The sequence below is a fragment of the Onychomys torridus genome, chromosome 21, assembly GCF_903995425.1.
Source record: "Onychomys torridus chromosome 21, mOncTor1.1, whole genome shotgun sequence".
NCBI lineage: Eukaryota > Metazoa > Chordata > Mammalia > Rodentia > Cricetidae > Onychomys > Onychomys torridus.
The window spans coordinates 20,462,121-20,481,317 of record NC_050463.1 but is presented as its reverse complement, the minus strand read 5'-3'; the positions used below and the strand labels follow the sequence as shown (position 1 = coordinate 20,481,317).

The 19,197-nt window shown below is 49.2% G+C and overlaps 1 protein-coding gene across 6 annotated transcripts in view; it reads left to right on the top strand.

Annotated features, from left to right (window-relative positions):
- The window catches only part of Mta3 (metastasis associated 1 family member 3), a 126,296-nt gene extending 112,388 nt beyond the window's left edge, over window positions 1-13,908 (top strand). For 2 of the 6 annotated variants that reach the window (XM_036170403.1, XM_036170404.1), the window contains exons 17-18: window positions 9,106-9,297; window positions 10,783-13,908. In XM_036170403.1, coding sequence (XP_036026296.1) covers window positions 9,106-9,263 — 158 coding nt within the window. In that variant the 3' untranslated portion in view covers window positions 9,264-9,297; window positions 10,783-13,908. Of the gene's footprint in view, window positions 1-1,178; window positions 1,238-5,553; window positions 5,803-9,105; window positions 9,298-10,782 lie in introns of those variants that run through there. The other 4 variants (XM_036170406.1, XM_036170407.1, XM_036170408.1 and 1 more) reach the window with 3 other exon arrangements.
- The last annotated feature ends 5,289 nt before the right edge of the window (window positions 13,909-19,197 follow it).

Here is a 19,197-nt window from a genome sequence, read left to right as displayed (position 1 = left end):
TCTGGAAACAACCTGCTTCTATTGAACGTTTCCACCTCCCAGCTTCCCGTCTCCTCTCTCTCTCTCCTCTCCCATCCTTGCCTTTCGGGTTTTTGTTTTTGTTTTTTCTTTTCTGTTAGGCAGAAAAAGGTTGTTTAGCTTACAATTCCACAGAGTTCAGAGTCCAAGTCCCTCAGTTCTGTATTTCTAGGCTTGTGGTGAAGCTGGAACATCCTGGCTGCGAAACATGGCAGCGTTGGTCACCTCAGTGACAGACAGCAAGCAAGGGTCCATTTCCGGTTCCTCATGCCGGGAACTCTCCATATTTGCAGGAAGGATTTTTCCGGGCATTTTTAAAACATGATTTTTATTTCCTTTGAGACAAGATTGCACATATCCCAGGCTTCCTTCAAACTCCAGGTGTAGTAAAGGCTTACCTTGAACGTGTGCTCATCCTGCCTCTACCTCCTGAGTACAAGTGCAGACATGTGCCAGCATGCCTAGTGTAGGGGGCAGCACTGGGGACCCAACCCAGGGCTTTGTGCATGCTGGGGAAGCAGCCTACAGCTGAGCTACATCCCCCGACCACCCCACCCTCCAAAACAAGCCATTTCTTACTGCTTTATGTAAGCCACTGCCTTTTACCTGGTCCTGGTATAGACCAGGGGCGGAGAACAAGCCAGCCCCAAGGCACTGGAGCACACACAGCCTGTACCCACCCTCTGGAACTAAGGCCACCAGGAAAGATGGACTGACCTATGAGAAGCTTCAGTACAGGGAACAGGAACAGCACAGTCCATGTGAGAGTCCTACGCCTGTGGGCGCCTTGTCAGCGTGGTCTGGTGCTGGGCCCTGGGTGGTCACCCCCATTCTCTGACACACATAGAGGTGCTTTGATGTTATTTGCATTGTTGGCAGACTGCGGACCTGCCCCGCGGGGCAGTGCCCAGTGACTCGGGGGTAGGCCCTTTAAGGGAAGCTCTCTTTGTCTCTCTGGGAGCCCAAGAGAGGGCAGGAGGGGAGATGGGTGCATCGGTGCCGTGGGCAGTGGAGACAGGCAGCCAAGTGTTTGCAGGAGCTGGAATTCATCTTAGGCTTCTCCGACGGCTCCCGTGAGGCCTGGGGTGACTCACTTGGCTTCTCTGCACCTGCTTTCTTCTCTTTGAATCTGTAAAGTGATGAACACATTTGCCTTACAGAACCATTCTCATGATGAAGTTTTTATACATTGTATCGTTTCACCATCCCAACACTTTATGTAAGTGGGGTTTTGTTTTTGTTTTGTTTATTTGTTTGTTTGTTTAGGTTTAGTTCTTTTGAGACAGTTTTACTGTGTAGTCTCGGTTGTTCTAGAACTTGCTTTGTAGACCAGGCTGGGCTTGAACTCACAGAGATCTGCCTGCCTCTGCCTCCCGAGTGCTGGGATTAAAGGCGAGCGCCACCACTGCTCTTCTGATCATGATATATTGTTAAACTTGCATTTTTGTAGTAGGAAAAAAAATGAGCAGCTCAGACAGGGTAAGTGACTCGCCCAAAGTTACATTGCTTAGCAAGTAGCTGTAGTGGGATTTGAACTCCCAACTTGTGTTGTCCTCCAGATGAATAAGGACCCTAGGGTCCTTAGCAATGCTTGCAAGAGCATAAATGGGGGAGTCTTTCCTGGAACGTGGTCCCATCATGCCCTAGCTACACGCGCGCGCACACACACACACACACACACACACACACACACACACACGTTTTTTCCCCACTGCTAGGAATTGAACTTGGGGCACTGTACATACGACACAAGTGCTCTACCACTGAGCTACACACCCAGCTATCTTCATTTCTTACCCAAACCCGTGATTCTCCTAATGTGGCTCTGGGGCTACTCACAGTGCTCTTTACTCACAGGCCTAGCTACTGAGGAAGCAGAGGTAGACAGTTGTTATGTTCCTGTGTGTGTTTGCACAGGAGGGGGTGTGGCATCTTCACAAAGAAATTGCCTTTGATTAATTAATTCCAAGGAGCAGCAAAGATGGGAATTAAGTTTCCAGGGAGGGCTTGCTTGCTTGCTTGTAGGCTTGTATAATTAGAAACCTACAGCAGAGGGTTGGAACGTCGAGATCTCCAGACAGCAGAGTGTTTTTCACAGTGAAGACTAAATCTAAAAAATAAAAATCCCGGAAAGAAGAGAGCAGATGGGCTGCATGAGCCTCTCAGCCTCCCCTGGCCTCCTCAGAAGACACTGTCACCTCCCAGTGTGTCAGGTCTTGGGCCTCGGTTGGTCCACTGACCTTTCATCACACCGCTTTGATCCCATGCTATGACATCATCATTATCACATGGGGACCTGGAGGAAAACTCCTGCTATGAATTGATATTGACCATTGGGGCACAGCTGGAGATGCCCTTAACCTTGGTCTCGGAAGGCATGGCTACTGTCTTAGGAGTACTGAATAAGACTCAGTGTTTTGGGGAAACCAAACCATAGGTCCCAGAGAGATGTGGGATGAGGCCAGAGCAGCTGTCAGGAAAAGTGATGGATTGTATAATAGTCCCCCTTTTTAATCCTCTCTCCGCTGGCTTATTTCCCCTGAGGCACACCGCTATACTGTAGACTGTTCTTTATCTTCTGAATTGAGTGATGTCATTTTTCTGACTCTCCCAGGGAGAGGGTATCCACTTCGGATGGCTCTCCAAGTACAATATTATGATCTGGGATGGGAAGAGTGTCCTTTCGATGACTTGTTTGTGGAGTCGATGATTCAACAAGTCCAACTGTTGGCATCCCAGCTCTGGGAAAGGGTGGTGGTAAGAGCCACTGTACCAGCGTTGGAACGCAGTGCCTGCATCTGCTGTCTTCACAAATGCCAATAAAAATAGACTGCCAAAGACAGCGGATGGCACGCCCAGGCATGCTTGGGCCCCGGCTGCCTTCTGTCAGCAATTTTATGTCATTTCCAAAGACCACAGTTTCCCTTTTGAGTGTTCTAAAACATTACTTATGGAAGAAAATCAAGTTTCTTTAGATTCACCTCTGGTCTTCTAGTCTCAGGTAGAGTGTCATAAGTGGGTTAAATATATATTCTAAATTCTGTATTTAAAAGACACTGTTTGGGGCTGAGGATATAGCTCAGTTGGTGCAGTGCCTACAGACCCTGCAGTTGATCCCCACCTCTGCATGGTTTGATTGTGGTGCCACACATCTGTATTTCCAGCCCTGGGGAGATAGAGGTAATATAGAGGACAGACTGGGCTATGAGGAGTTTTGGGAACGTGGACCGGTGGTACGGTATCTGGCCACAGTGCACATGGCCCCAGGGTTTATTAAAGTGAAGCAATGTGGCAGAGTACCTAGTGTTTTGAGAGGGCTTGAAGGCTACTGGATCATCGTCCGAGGACCGTGGAGGTTTCTTCAGCCTATGAAGCCACAGGGGTAAGGCTTGGATAGGAAGATAGAACAGGCACATAAGGCATGGTTAATCAGCAGCCTGGTATTTTAGACTGTGTGGAAGGATTCCAGGTCGGCCATTCTCTGTACTTGTTTCTGCTGATAGCACATTTTCTCCCAGAGAACACTTGTCTGTCTCTGGAGAAAATATTCGCATGTTCCCAGGAGACTAATTAGGAGCCCCCAGTGTGGGGGTCCTGGGAGAGTGGCAGATGTCCACAGTAGTTACTGGAATCTTTGGCATCTTCAGTTAAGTGTTGTTTACCTGCAGAGGCCATTACCAAAGCCTTTAAAACTAACCTGTCCCTGGCTGTCCCCATCTCGGTAACCCATGGATGTGACCTTCCTGAAGGGAACCTCTGGGTAGAGAGCGAAGTCTCTAGTGTGAGAGCCGCTTAGATGTTTGGAAAAGCAAAGACGACAGAGAAAGTGAAGGGATTTGGTTTACCCGGGTTAGTCTCACCAACAGTGACCAGGCACAGATGCCCGAGGAGCCCTCTGGGTAGCAGTACTGGATCATTTTTGGTTTTTAAAAGATTGTTGTTGTTGTTGGTCTTATTGTTTTAAGACAGGGTCTCTTTATGTAGCCTTGGTCATCCTGGAATTCAATATATAGACCAGGCTGGCTTCAAACTCAGAGATCCATTTGTGTCTGCCTTCCAAGTGCTGGGATTAAAGATTTGCACCACTGTGCCTAGCTTGTTTATTTTTATTTTTTCGGTTTATGACTGTTTTACTTACATGTGTGAATGGACACCACATGTGTACCTGTTTCCCAGGGAGGCCAGAAGAGGGTGACAGATTCCCTTGGGACTAGAATTACCAATGGGCGAGCTACTGTGTAGGTGCTAGGGACTCAACCGGGGTCTGTCTCAGAGCAGTATCTGTGAGTTCTTCTTCAGCCTGTCAGTACTGAATTTAGATGCCTTGGCAAGTAAAGACCTATCCCAGAAACCAATGTGCAAGGGCTCCCAGGCTCAGAGATCTCCCAGGCTCCAGCAAGGAAATGGGGAATGCCTTCTGCCTTAGTCTCTGTTTCTGTTGCTTCAGTAAAGTACCTGACCCCCCCCCAAAAAAAAACCAAAAAAAAAAAAACAAAACAAAAACAAAAACAAAAAAAACAAAAAACCAAAACAAAAAAACAAAAACAAAAACAAAAACAAAAACTTAAGGGAGAAAAGGTTTATTTGGCTCACAGTTCCAGGGTACAGTCCCTGTGGTGAGGAACTTGAAGCAGATCTAGAGTCAGGAAGATCTAGAGTCAGGAAGAAGACAGAGTGAATGAATGCACCTGCTCAGCCTTCTTTCTCCAGTCTAGGATCCCAACCAAGGAACAGTGCTGCCCACAGTGGGCAGCTCTCACCTAGAGAATGGTGCCGCTCTGGTTGTGGTGGAGCACACCAGGATTTGCTGAAGGAGCCAGAGGCAGGAGGATCATGAGTTCAAGGCCAGCCTGAGAATGGTGCCGCCCACAGTGGGCAGATCTCACCTAGGGAATGGTGGGTGCCATCCACAGTGGGCAGAGCTCACCTAGGGAATGGTGGGTGCCACCCACAGTGGGCAGAGCTCACCTAGGGAATAGTGGGTGCCACCCACAGTGGGCACATCTCACCTAGGGCATGGTGGGTGCCACCCACACTGGGCAGATCTCACCTAGGGAATGGTGCCACCCACAGTGGACAGATCTCACCTAGGGAATGGTGCCACCCACAGTGGACAGATCTCACCTAGGGAATGGTGCCACCCACACTGGGCATATCTCACCTAGGGAATGGTGAGTGCCACCCACAGTGGGCAGATTTCACCTCAATTAACACAATCAAGATTACCTCTGACATATGCATGCCTAGATGTCCTCTAGTGTCTGGAGAACTCTCTCAGCTTAACTTTCTAATCTGATTTGACTGTTTTCTCATTAGTGTGTCAGTGTTTGTGTCATATATTTTTTGAATTCTGTTGCTGCATGTATGTGTATATGCATATATCATAGTTATGTCTTTTTAACATTTTATCACTATGAGGTGACCTTCTTTATCACCATTACTACTTCTTATCTAGTAGTCTGCTTTTTCTAATATCGGTATGGCCACATCACTTTTCTTTCTTTCTTCATCTCTTTCTTAAAAAATTGTTTTTAGGGCCGGAGCGATGGCTAAGCAGGTAAAGGCACTGCCACCAAGCCTGTGACCTGAGTTTGACCCCGGGACCCTCACGGTGAAAGGAGAGAACCGACTCCTGCAAGTGCCCTCTGACCTCCACGTGCACTGTGGTACGCACATGTACACACACACACACACACACACACACACACACACACACACATTAATAAAATGTAATGAAAATTTTATAAAAATATTTAAAAATAATAAAATGTAATGAAAATTGTCTGTAGGTGTTTGCTTTGTTTCTGCAGTCTTGGAAATCGAACCCAGGACCTCGTGCATGATAGCCAAACAGCCTCTTGCTAGCAGTCTGTTTTTAGCTTGCTGTCCTTTTCCATTCTCAGGTTGAACCCAAGTCCTTCCCCATGCTATCCAGGCATTCTTTTTCTCTTTCTCTTGAGACGGTCTCACTATGCGGCCTAAGTTGGCCTCAGACGCAATCCCCCTGCGCAGTTTTCTGAGTGCCGTGATTACAGGCCTGTGCTTTCTAATGAGCTTTTTCTTGTTTTATTAAATTTGAAATGAAATGAATCAAATGGCATCTCCAAAGCCAGTGTACATCATTCCATCACAGATTTGAAAATCCCATAAAGTGATATTCTGTTGCCATTTTAGTTAGTTAATTAAATTAAACTTTAAGACAGGCTCTCTGTAGCCCAGGCTGGCCTGGAGCTCACAGAGGACCTCCTGCCTCTGCCTCCTGAGTGCTGGCATTAAAGGTGTGTGCACTTTGCTTGGCCATATAATATTTTTATATTATTGTCTTTATTTCTTTATTTTTTTAGGCAGGGTTTCACTGTGTAGCCCTGGCTGGCCTGGACTTTCTAAGTAGACCAGGCTGGCCTGAATTCACAGAGGTCCAACCGCCTTTGCCTCTGGAGTGCTGGAGTCCAGGGCATGTGCCACCATGTCTGGCCCCTCCTTTCATATTTCTAAACTACATATGAGGGGCAGCCACCGTGGCACATGCCTGTAATCCCAGGATTTGGAGTCTGAGATGAGAGGATCATGAGTTTAGAGCACGTCTAGGCACATGTCAAGTTCAAGGCCAGTTTGAGTTATATAGTGAGACCCTATCTCTTTAAAAAAGAGGAAGAAGCATACCACATTGTCACCCATCACAGTCTCTTCTATAGCTTATTTAACCTATTTACGGCCGATAGTCTGATTCCGTGTCTGTTCCTTTTAACAGCTAGCTTTCACATTTACCTTCTGCTGACATTTTTCTTTTGCTTATCGGTAGTCACTGTGAATGACAAGTTGCACAGACTCAGCTTCTGTCTCCTCTGCCATGTTCTTAGTCTTGCTCTAGAGGTAGATAAACTGGAATCACCTTGGTTCTTGCTTTCCCCTTTTTCCATTTGGGCGTCTCAGGGAGAGGAGGTGCGTGTGTCTGTGCGTGCTGGTACGTGTGTGTGGTCTTACCAGTGCGTGTGATGTGGAGGCCAAGGCTGATGTTGGGAACCATCTTCCACCTTGTCGAGGCCGGGGCGCTTAGTCGGGCCCAATGGGACTGACTAGTCTTGCTAACCAGCTTTCTCTGGGGATCCCCATCTGCCCTTTGCAAGGCTTGGATTCCAGGCAGGCCACGATGGCCACCTGGCACTTTATGTGGGTTCTGAAGATCCAAATCTGGTCCCCATGCATGCATAGTAAGCCCTTTGACTACCCAGCCATCTTTCCAGCCCTGATCACTATGATTCTGTGGAGGCTTAGTTTAAAACAGTGGTTCTCAACCTTCTCAAGCAACCCTTTTACAGGGTTCACCCAGGATCATTGGAAAACACAGGTATTTACATCATAATTCATAAGAGTAGCAAAACTACAGTGAAAATAATCTTCTGGTTGGGTGGGGTCACCACAGCACGAGGGACTGTATTAGAAGGTCTCAGGATTAGGGAGGTTGGAAGCTACAGGTTTCACGGTTAAAGATCTTCAGATTTGCTTCGCCTCCTGGGTTTTCAGTAGAGAAAGCATGCCGTTGACCCAGCCCCTAGAAGTTGGCAGAAGTTAAACTCCAAATTCAGTCTTCTGGTGGCTGCTCACATCCTGCTCAAATCATTTAGCCCTGTACATACGGGTCAGGAACGAGCCTGTGATTTGGGGTTGTGTGTAAGAACATCTGAGGACTCCCTGAGTCCTCTTCCCTTTCAAGGTCTCCTCCTCTGGTTTATAGCTGTATAGATAGCCTCAAACTCTCACCTCTGATGACTCATCCCAGTGAAGCCACAGCTCTCGGCCTGAGTGGGCTTTCTGTATTTCATTGCTCGCAGGAAAGGCAGAGTCGAGTGTAGCCCTCAGCTAGTCCAACTCTGTCCTAGGGTACAGCCTTTCTGCTACCTCCAGGTGGGTTTTTGTTTTGTTTTCTTTGGAGCTGAGAATCGAACCCAGGGCCTTGTGCTTGCTTGCTAGGCAAGCACTCTACCACTGAGCTAAATCCCCAGCCCTCTCCAGGTGGTTTTAAAGTTGTTGTTTCTTTAAGTTTGCCTAGATCTGATTGGCCAGAGAGTTAGTCCAATATAAATTAATCTACCATTGAAGGAAACAGAACACCAGCCACCCACCCTTCCATGACCCTCTACCTTGGGTTTCCTGGGGTTTTTTTTTTTTTTTTTTTTTTTTTTAAATCTTGCTGTTTATGCTTTATGGAAACTCTTGTTGCTTCTCAGAGGTCATCGCTAATGTTTTGGTTTTTATGTCTTAACTCTAGCGTGTGTGTTAGAGATTTTTGTCCTGGTAGAGTGCTTGCCTAGCACAGGCAAGGCCCTGGATATTGCAATACTGCAGGAAACTACAGCAACACTCTGGGCTGTTGAGTTTGTGTGGCAGCCAACCGTTAGCCCCAAAGGCCAGCATCTTGATGTAGCATCTTGACACATGGTATGCACTTCTCAGAGTCCCCAAAGAAAGCTTCCTCCTGCAGCCTCCCCAGAGGACATGCGCTTAGCTGCCTGCACTCTGGAGAGTCACCGCTCAGAGCACACACTCACTTGATCTCTCAAACGTGCATGACACTTTTTATCTTCCTCAGACATACACCGCCATGGTGGGAAGTAGTCAGTTGCCCATGGACTTGGGCTCTGGAGAGCTCTGGGCTTGCTGACTCAGCCACTGTCAACTCACCTGTTACTTCAGTCTTCGCCTCCGATTCCCAGTATCACTTTCTAACCCCTTTGAGGGTTTTTTGTACAAACTGGGCCCTGGGCTCCACTGACAGCCTCAAGTCCAGTTTGTGGGCATGGGGCGTGGGGAGGAGAGAGAGAGAGAGAGAGAGAGAGAGAGAGAGAGAGAGAGAGAGAGAGAGAGAGAATGTAAGAACATATGGGTGTGCATGCACCATGCACTCTCATGCATGCATACATGTGAGGCCACACCCATCAATGACAACTCCCAATACCGTCTGCGTTCTAGGGATCAAACTCAGGCCATCAGGCTTGCACACAAAGTGCCTTTTACCTACTGAGCCCTCTCACTGGCCCAAGGTTAGCTTTCTTAAATGCATAGTCTCACTCAGCATCTGCTTTCCAGCCTCCAAGATTCGGATGGTGAATTCTCTGATTTTCGGAAGGGGAGGACATGGGCTCACAAGCCTGCAACTAGAGACTGTAAAGGAGCTTGCTTTTGTGGCATCGGTCGGCCAGAGGGCAGAGTCTCCGAGTCCACGGGCTTCAAGTACTTCTGAGTAGTCAAACCAATAGGGAGCATTTTGCAGAAAACAAAGTAAGTGCTTATGACTCAGAGTTAGCGATGGCAAACAGTGGCCAGTCTAGATGAACACGTTTGCGCATGAGCAAAGAGATAAATGACTGAGGCTGTCTGTGGTCCTGGAAGGAGACTTGGAAGTTAGACCTTTTCCTGGGGCCATCTGCTACCCGCTGCCGCGTTGTGTGAGTGAGTCCTGATGACGCCCACTGTTCTCGCTTCCCGGAAGTGTGTGGGGCTGGGCAGGAAAGAATGAAATGGCAGCTTCGTGAGGGTGGATGTGAGCACTGGGACCCTGCTGGGATGTAAAGGGGTAGCATGTCTCAAGCCAGTGTGAGGAAAGCAGGTATGAGCCTGGACTCCAGGTCCCGAGCGACCACTACCAGAGAGGGTTGCTCTGAATCCCAAGCAGGTGAGTTTAGCGAAACTTTACCATGATAGGTCAGAAACATGGCGTCTGTATACTGCATTCAAACAGATGTTGCATTTCTGCTGGGACAAGTAAATAACAGAGTCCACGCCTTCCCCACCAGAGAGAGGTAGGGGAGCAGACTTCTTGGGAGATACTGGCACACTCGTAACGCAGACACTGGAGTATATATGCTCTCACTGGGCTGGGTGGAGAATGAGAGGCTCAGTGGAGTAGGGAAAACTTGATCTGAGTTCAGATCTTGACTCTTGTAATGTACTCACTGTGTGACCGTAACCAAGTACTCAGTCTTTCTGATCTTCCTAAGGTTCTAATGGTTAAAGCGGTTACATAATACACAAGAGGACCAGAAAAGTAGCTGTTCATTGATTCCTGAAGTGAATTTGAGCCTTTAACACATTTGATGAGCCCCTGTTGGATACCAGGCTGTACATCTGTTCCTTCCCTGTTCCCAAAAAGTCTCAGGAGGTGACACTCTAGCTTAGCCCCATCCTCTGTCCCTCAGGATGGATCGAACCTGTGAAATGGAACATTTTGGTTCCGTCTGGGCTGCAGTGGATGATGGGAGAGAATGTCCAAGCATTTTCATCCCACCTCAGCATCCCCCACACCCTGACAGCAGTGATCATGTTGGCAAGCTATGTCGGCTGTTCAGTTATTCATTCTGTCACAAGTCCAGATGCACAGGTGACAGAGTGGGGACAGTTCTGACCCCGTGACACTGGGGGCTGAGGCTCACTCTCCTGCATCCATATCCATGGCATCACCATGATTACAACAGCTGAAAGACAGTGTGGGCTGCTTCTCCCAGCCGAGTGTGCTCATTTTGTCCAAGTCAGCAGGAAGTTCCCTGAAGTCTGTGGATGAACACAGAACCACTGGCCTGGGGTGCAGGAGCCTCACCGGCAGCCACTGCACCTGCACCCAAATTTTGGCTTTGATGCTTGAGTGTCATTATCCCCCCCAGCCCCCCACCCCGCCCCCAGTCGCCATGTTGGTGGGAGGCAGCGAGTTTAGTTTGCGTTCGCTGTCAGAAATTGTTTAGCTCTGATCTTGTTTCTTCCCTTTTCCAGAACTTACCTGCTGTGTGTCAGACTGAGCTATCCCTATTCCATCCTGTACTTCAAGACCTGCTACTGCCCCGCTGGTGGCCATGCCAGGAAAGAAGGTGGCTCCTTCAGTGGGAGAGCTCCGCGTACACCCCTTGGCGTCCTAAAGGGGCCGGGGAGAAACTGTAGGAGCGCGCAGTCCGCAGTATCCGCGACTCCATGTGAGAACCAGTGACACCTAGCTTCTTCCCCAGAGACCTTGCTGCCCCAGAATGGACGTGTCTGAGAACTGAGGCAAGCAGGGAGCCACTAGCCTCCTCACTTCCCAGTTCCCAACTCCCAGGAGCTGCTAGCTCAGCCATGGAGGCTGCTGAGAGCCCGGAGCCCCACCGCCCTGCATGTGCCCACCCTACTGTTTCATGCCATGAAATGATGCACAGGAGGGACATGGCATCTTTCTGAGCGGCTTCTCCTTCAGGATGTGCCGCTGTTCCTGCGGCTCATAACATTTCCCTGCCTTTGCTACTGTGTCTCGGCTTTTTTCAATAGGCTGCCTTTCTCTCCTCACGGAGGAAATGACTCTTTTGCATCCCACACAGGGCTTACTCCCACCCTCCGTGGGGCCGCGGGGGACTGGGGAACAGACGGTTCTTGACCTTGGCCAGCCTGCAAGCTGCTCTCTGTTCTGTCACTGGAGAGACACTGGGTTGAACTGGTTTCCGTTTGGTCCCCGGGAGCCCCCACAGAGAGCAGGTGTTAACTGTGCCAAGCGCATCACTGTGACAAGCTGTTGGCTTACTGCCCTCTTCCCTTATAGCTAAACCTGCTGACAAAGATCAGCCGGGGTAGAGGGATCCTTTAGTGGGTCACAAATCTCCCCCCACCTAATTTATTTTAAGTAGACTCTGTTGGGCCTGAGGGGTGGGGTAAAGGATGGAAATCCTAGTTGTAGATATGAATCTATGTAGATGGCTTTGTGATCCCTCACTTCTCCAGCTTTTTGGTGAGCATGTGTGCCAGGGCCCCTGAAGACCTGCCTGTTTTATTGCCCTGGATACAGGCCCTCAGTGGCATCCTAGATGGCTCCTCTGCCAGTCTCCACACTCAGTTACAGTCACCAAAGTAACTCCCTGAGCAGAGGACGTGGCCACCTCTCCATTAGCAGGAACAGGCTGTGGAGCACAGAGTCCCAGTACTGACAGACAAATAGAATCTGACCTTGCAGCCACCTTGGGGCCTGTGTCTTAAAGCAGCTGGGCAGCTGAGAGGAGGTACTCCAAGCAGATGGTTGCAAGACAGGGTGGCCACAGCTGGAACTGACGCCCCCTCCCAAGAAGAATAAGCTGTCACAAAAATGATGTGATATCTGGAAGTCTGTGTTCCATGCAGCAGAGAGGAGGGGGTGCGTGGCCAAGGACAGTGGTCAGAGTTCCAGCTGCCTTGTCCTCTCCCAGGACTCTCTGCGGGAGGAATTGCTTTTCGTCATAGGCCTCTACACAGCTTTGACAAGTTTCCACTGTGGCTGGGCCACGGATTGGGGCCTTGCAGATGGGGTCTAGGTCAGCTGTGCTCCATGAAACAGGTGCGGGTGGGGGCACTTCCCTATAGCGTTCCCATCAGCAAAGACCCAAGAGATGGAGCAACTGGCCATTGGGGTATTTCTTCTCTGAAGGAAAAGGAGGTAATACGATTGCATCTCTGGCCCCACCCTGGGTTCGTGTGGCCTATAGACATGGGGAGAAATTCTGACCTTCCCATTCACTTTCCTCTTCTACCCTGTTGCGTCATGAGTGACAGACAGCTCACCATGCTAACAGTCAGTCACCCTCACTGCTGAGGCTTCATTCTCTCTACCAGGTCCAGGAGATCTGGAGAAGGTCCTCCACAGGGCTGGTAGAGGCACAGGAGGCCTGCCCTAGCCTACGTCACGGTCAGCTTTGGGAAAAGCACAGCTCATTTTGAGCCCCATGGACCCAGAATGTCCTGTGTCACCTTATTTGTGAGAGCTGGTGTTTGTAGCCTTGTCTCCCAACGTAACTAAGCATTTATGCTCCACCTGATAACTGTGAAGACCCACAATGCTGAAGGAACGCGCCAGGGTAAATAAGACAGGGACCTGGTCCTTTGTCTTTGCCTTTCTGAGCACATGGTGCTGAGAGGGTTTCCCGTCACAGCCTTTCTGGGTCCACAATGTTGCCATTGTGTGTGTCCACGGCGTGTCCCTGTTGCTCAGCGACAGATGAGTGGGCCAACAGGCTATCTTCACAGGCACACAGTAGTGCTAGGCCCCTGGCAGGACACAAGAAACTGCCAGGCATCCCTTCTGTCCCCAGATATTGCCACCACGCTAATAAGCAGCTAAGGGTGTGCAGAAAAGGGACCCAAGGAAGTTGCTGGAAGCTCCCACAGTACTGCCTTGCCTGTGGCCCAGTGTCCGTCACTCAGGGGCCAATCAGGAGAGCAAAACTTGTTCTTAGGGTTCATACAGAAGCAAGAAGAGCAGGGGTCAGGGGAAGAAGCACAGGTCAGCTGTACACAATGAAGAGGCTACGTTCCCACAGGAGCCAAAGCCGTGAGGAGTCAGAGGGGAGAAAGAACTTGGCCTCTCCCTCCCGCTCTGTGGATTTCTGTGGGTGCCCCCCACTAGCTGGCTCCAGCCAGAAGCCAACTACCCTGGGAGCCTGCAGGCTCAGCCCCCAGCATGCAGCAGGGGAGAGCAGGGGAGGGCTATGTGCTGTGTCTTCAGAGCCTGGCGGTTCCTTGGCAGTACTAAGACCTTGGGGGAAGGAGGCAGAGGAGTGGCCTGCTTGCTTGGGTATTGTAGGTTGTTTTCGTTCTGTTGAGGACGACAGAGCAAGAGAAGGCCTTTCTTCACAATTGTTCCTGCTTTCACTTGGAGGAATCTGCCCACTAAAGCATCCTGCCTGTGCTTCCTCCCGGAAAGCCATGTCCTGGTTTCTGTGTGCCCCGCCTGCCTGTTCCTCTCCTCCAAGTCTCTGGTTACCCCCCTTGCCATGAGCACTACCCAGAGCAGGCCTCAGTGCTCGGGAAAGCTCTCTCCCACGCCATGCCAGTGTGGCCTGTCTGCCTGTGGGAGAGGCTATCTACATGTCAGTTTGTATTGTGTTTCGAATAAATTTCTGGAAATCACACTTGGTGTCAAAATGTCCTTTCCTGGGCCAGTGGCCCAGCTGGGAGGCTCTGCTCACACTCTCTCCAGGCATTGGTGTCTGGAGGACCTCACCTAAAGGACCCTGTGTCTCTGCCTGCTCCCAGAGTCTAGGAGAGGTAACAGGCCACCCCCAACTCTCAGCCACCTTTCTCCCGGGTTGAATGTGCTGGTATTGTCTTACCAGCCACATCCTGAGGATGTGGTAGTTTCAGGAAGCCGTACCCCCAAATAAGTGCCTTTGACTTTGTGCCACTTAGGTTCAGAGGTGGGAGCGACAGGCAGATCTCTCCCCATTAGTCACCCATGGAATCACTCCTGCATTGCTGTGTCTAGCACTGTGTCCTGGGGGCACATGCTGGGGTGCTTGGGGAGCTGCAGAGGAAATTGCTGTGCCCTGGCCCAGGGCCCGGGGCCGCCCTGTCAGGTGACTGTTTGAGCGCACTGCCTCAGTTGCCCCGCTGAGGCAATCATGGGAGAAAGTAAATGGAGGCTTACCTGAGACCCTTCCAGCCTGTGTGTAGGACCCTAGTTTGCTGGGCTACATGATAAATGATTAAAAGGCAAAACCAAAGTAGACAGTGTGTTGGTTGGGGTTGTCTGGGTATTGGTTTTTAAATATGTCTTATTTTTTTTCTTCAAGTATGCATGTATGTATGCGTGTGGACTTATGTGTACCATGGAACATGTATGGAGGTTGGGGATAACTCACTGCAGTCCTCTCCTAACTACGTAGGTCCTGAGGATAGAACTCGGACTATTAGGTTGGCTGCATGTACCCTACCTAATGAGCCATCTCTTGAGGGCAGAAACAGCAGATACAAATTGGGGATTTATTAGATTGGCTCCCTTGTCAACTAGACAATCACATTTCCTATGTCGTTCTTACTTTCCAAATGAAAACAATAACAAAGTCATAATTCCACCTAAAATGATATAACTGTCTTAAATACAGCTACAAACGTACTGTCCCCACCCCCGAACAAGTGCCAAAGTCCCTTGAGGAATGCTTAGCCTTTTAGTGGCCTATAACTTAGGTATGATGATACATATTTACAGCACTTACATGTGAATATCATCTCAGTATTACACTGTACAAATGAAGAAAAGCAAATATCTGCTACTCAGATAATAAGCATTCTTTTTATATAGCATTTTATTTATTCTTTGAGCATTTCATACATGTATACAATGTAATTTTATCACATTCAACTCCCTCTGGACATTGTCTCCAACTTCATGTCTTTTTTTTTTCTCCCTCACAACCCACTGAATCCAACCTGTGGGGCCTGTGTGTGAGATCTGCTGCTGAAGCATAGGTAACCTGCCAGAAGCCACACTCCCAAAGAAAAATGACTTTCTGGGACCTGGAGAGATGTCTCAGGGGTTAAGAGCACTGACTGCTCTTGCAAAGAACCCAGGTTTGATTCCCAGCACCCACATGGCCACTAACGACCATCTGTAACTCCAGTTCCAGGAAATCTGGCACCCTCTGCTGGTCTCTGTGGGCAATGTGTACACATGGTGTACAGACCTATGGGCAAGACATAAAATAAGAATAAATCTAAAGTATTTTTTAAGCCAGGTGGTGGTGGTGGTGGTGGTGGTGCACACCTTTAATCCCAGCACTCAGGAGGCAGAGCCAGACGGAACTCTGTGAGTTTGAGTCCAGCCTGGTCTAAAGAGTGAGATCCAGGACAGACACCAAAGCTACACAGAGAAACCCTGTCTCGGAAAAAAAAAAAAATAATAATAATAAATTAATTAATTAATTAAAAATAATTTTTAAAGAAAAGAAAAATGACTTTTCCTCCTCCCCTAGCAGCCGCCAGCTGCCAATAGCTCTTCTGCACGGATGGCGCCTCATGAGCTCCTGCCCCATCTATGCTGGACTGTTGTGCGGGTAATTGCAGCTACCACGGGTTCCTGAGTATAACAGCTGTGTTCCATCACAACGCTCCTCCCCATCCCCTGGCCCTGACATATATGTGAGACTTGGGGCTGGGGGAGATTGCTCTATCCTGTTCAGGATAAAGCACCCGCAGTTACAGTCCCTCAGCCCTTTGACCAGTTAGTTGGGCATCTCTATAGTAACCCCTGATGCTGCTGTTTGTTTTCGCTCTTTACTCTTTTTGGCTCTTTTAGGGGGACCTGCCACCCAGCCCCCGAATAATCACACACGGAGCCTTATTCTCTCTCATGAATGCCCAGCCTTGGCCTGGCATATTTCTAACCAGCTCTTCTTAACTAATTATCCCATGTACCCCTTGCCTCTGGTCTGCCATCCCTCTCCACTTCCTGTCAGCTGCTTGCTGACTCAGCCTCCTGACCCCGGGTTAATTTTATTTCATCAAACAAATGGAACACGCCTTTGCGCCATTAAACAGATGTGCCACAGCATAAACAAATGTAACCCATCTTAAGTTAATATTCCACGACACACTGCCACTGCCAAGAGAAGCTTCTCTGATCAAGGCTCAGGACAGCAGCACACATCTATGGATAGAACAGTGAATATTGAGAAGGTAATAGGACAACATGACTGTTTAGCAAGTCAACTGTAGTAGGCTCCCCTTGAGAACTCAGGCCCCGCCCCCAGCCACCAGCTTCTGACCAGGTTGATAGCAGGCATGAGTCCCCTCCTGGGTAGCAGATCTCCTAGTCAATCAGAGAACAGTTGGTTGCCCCCTAACCTTCGTGCCACTGTTGTACCAATGGGCACATAGTGCCTGGCAGATCAGAACTCTAGCGTGCAGGTTTCAAACCAACTTCTTTCTAACACAGTAAGACAGAGACACCCAACGGCAGTTGCAGTCACTGGTTCTGTAACCGGTCCCATGGCCTCCCCTGGTATTTATAGCTTAGCTTCCTCTACTACCCGTTCTGCATTTCCTCCACTCTCAGAAGGACCTCAGCAGGTCTTGGTTCTCACTCCTGCATTTCTGAAGGATCTATCTGAGCCATGTATCCTGCTTAGACTGGGGTGTTGTCATTTCCCACTGACCTGAGTCACAGGGCATGGCGACACTAAGAGAGTACACCCCAAAGCATCTCTTGTGCTCCAGACATACTCCATCATCTTATTGCCCTTGTGAGGGCCTCTTGTGCTCCAAACATACTCCATCATCTTATTGCCCTTGTGGAAAAGCGAACCATTTTCTCCCCATGGTCCAGCTCAATGGCTCTTCCCAACACTGTGACTCTTGTCTTAGTCACTGGACTCCAAGACATCAGGAGCCCAAAGTGTCCAGGAGGAAGTCGGACCTACCTTCCAATTCATCTTTTAAAACTTAAATTTATGTAGTGTGTGTATGCTGGTGCACATGTTCCATGGTGTGTGTGTGTGTGTGTGTGTGTGTGTGTGTGTGTGTGTGTGTGTAGATAACTTGTAGGAGTCAGTTCTCTCCTTCCACCATGTGGGTTTTAGGACAGAACTCAGATTATCCGGCTTGGAGGCAAGTGACCTTAACCCACGGAGCCGTCATGTTGGCCATTAACTTTGGTCCAATAGAATGTTTGGTTGCAGCTCCTGGAAATATCCAGAAATGTCCTCATATCCCAGAGCCAAAATTTCTTAGCTAACAGAGCATAAAGTCACAGGAACAGAGCTGTGGGTGCCCGACTCTCCAGGCCCCCTTTGGCACCACACTCAGGGGCCCTTCTGTGGGCTCTCCTCGGGGACCTTTCTCATATTCCAAGAACCGGGTGTTTTGATCCTGTGCCATACCCTAATGCCTCATCCTACAGAGCTGAGTCTTCTAAGAATCTTTCCTCAGAAGTGAGCTTTCTCCAAGGATCATTCCCTGGTTGAGAAGGGGCCCTTCTCTCTTAAGGATACACCTCCCTGCTATACACAGGTTGAATTCACACACCCACTCCCTTTAGGACTTTATAGTAGAGTATCCAGACTCGAGCCAGACATACCACTTACTACCTGTGGGACCTTGGGAAAGTCACCCAACCTCTCTGTGCCTCTGAATTCTCATCTGTAAAATGGCATAATAGCATCTGTCTCAGGGCTACAGAAATTAGTACATGTGTGATGCTTAGAACAGAGCCTGGTACACAGTGTTTATCACTGTTAGCTCATTCCTACCATTGTTCCCTCCTCCTCCTGAAACTATATTTAAATTTCTCTGTTCAGTCCATAAGACGACAGAACACTCAAACCACCAAAACCCTGGTCCTCAGCTTACCTCACTTTGTCTCCCTTTACTGGCACAATACCCGGAAGAGGAGACGTGTGTCTCCATTACTTCAAACCTTATTAGTGTCTCAACCCATTACACTACTTTACGGTTTCCATTCTGCCCCGGCCCAGCCACTCACAGAACTTGCTGTCCATAAAGTCACTAATGACTGTCTGGAGCGCCAAAAGTCTAAGTGTCGTCCCGTCCGAGCGTCTCGAGCACTCAAAGCTGTGGTCACCCCCTCCTTCTTGCACTGACCTCTTTATCATCTCCTCAGGGACACAGTAGGATCTCTCCTGGCTGTCCCTCCCCCACAGGTTGGCCTTGAACCTCTCATTTTCTTGGACATGTGCCACCACACCTAGCTTTCAGGTTGTCATGTCTTGAAAAGCTTTTTTAAAAAAATACTGTACCGGTCAGGCATTGTTAACTTGGGTGTCCACTCCAGATGCTGGACACAGCGTGCTGGCCTGTGCACTTGGCCTTGCAGACCGGCTTCCCTTCAGCAGGCAGTTAGACAGCACTTTTGGAAATGCTCTGCTCTTGCACGAGGCACTTTCCCTTCACAAATGGTGGTTTTATTCCATCTTTTCTAATGGAAATCTCTCTACTTGGGCAAAGAGATTGCCTTCCCTAATGCGTTCTCTCTTCCTTGCTACGGCGCCACATTGTCTATTTAAAGCTTTCTTCTGAGCATTTTTCTGGGTCTTTCATTTCGTGTGTGCCCCCTACCTGCAGGGACTTTTAAAAGATGCACCTTGGTCCATTTTACTCTCTTACTAAGAATGTCTTCCATTACCATTACCTCTGCCTTCCCGGTCCAGCTCTGAGGGTGCTCCTGTGTGTTGTCTCCCTGGAGCCTTGCCACACCGTGCACTGAGGCTCAACCCTCTCTCCTCTCCTGCTTTTCTACCAGCCTTGCCATGAGCCATTGCCCAATCCTCACCAGGCATTTCCGCTGCTCAGCCGGGTAGTGTCTGTGAGCTCTGACTCTGTGTGCTCTTTGCTAGGGTCTGTGTGCAGGCCTTTGCCAGGAATCACAGCCTAGGTACAACGCTCTACACACACAGCCTCTAGCTA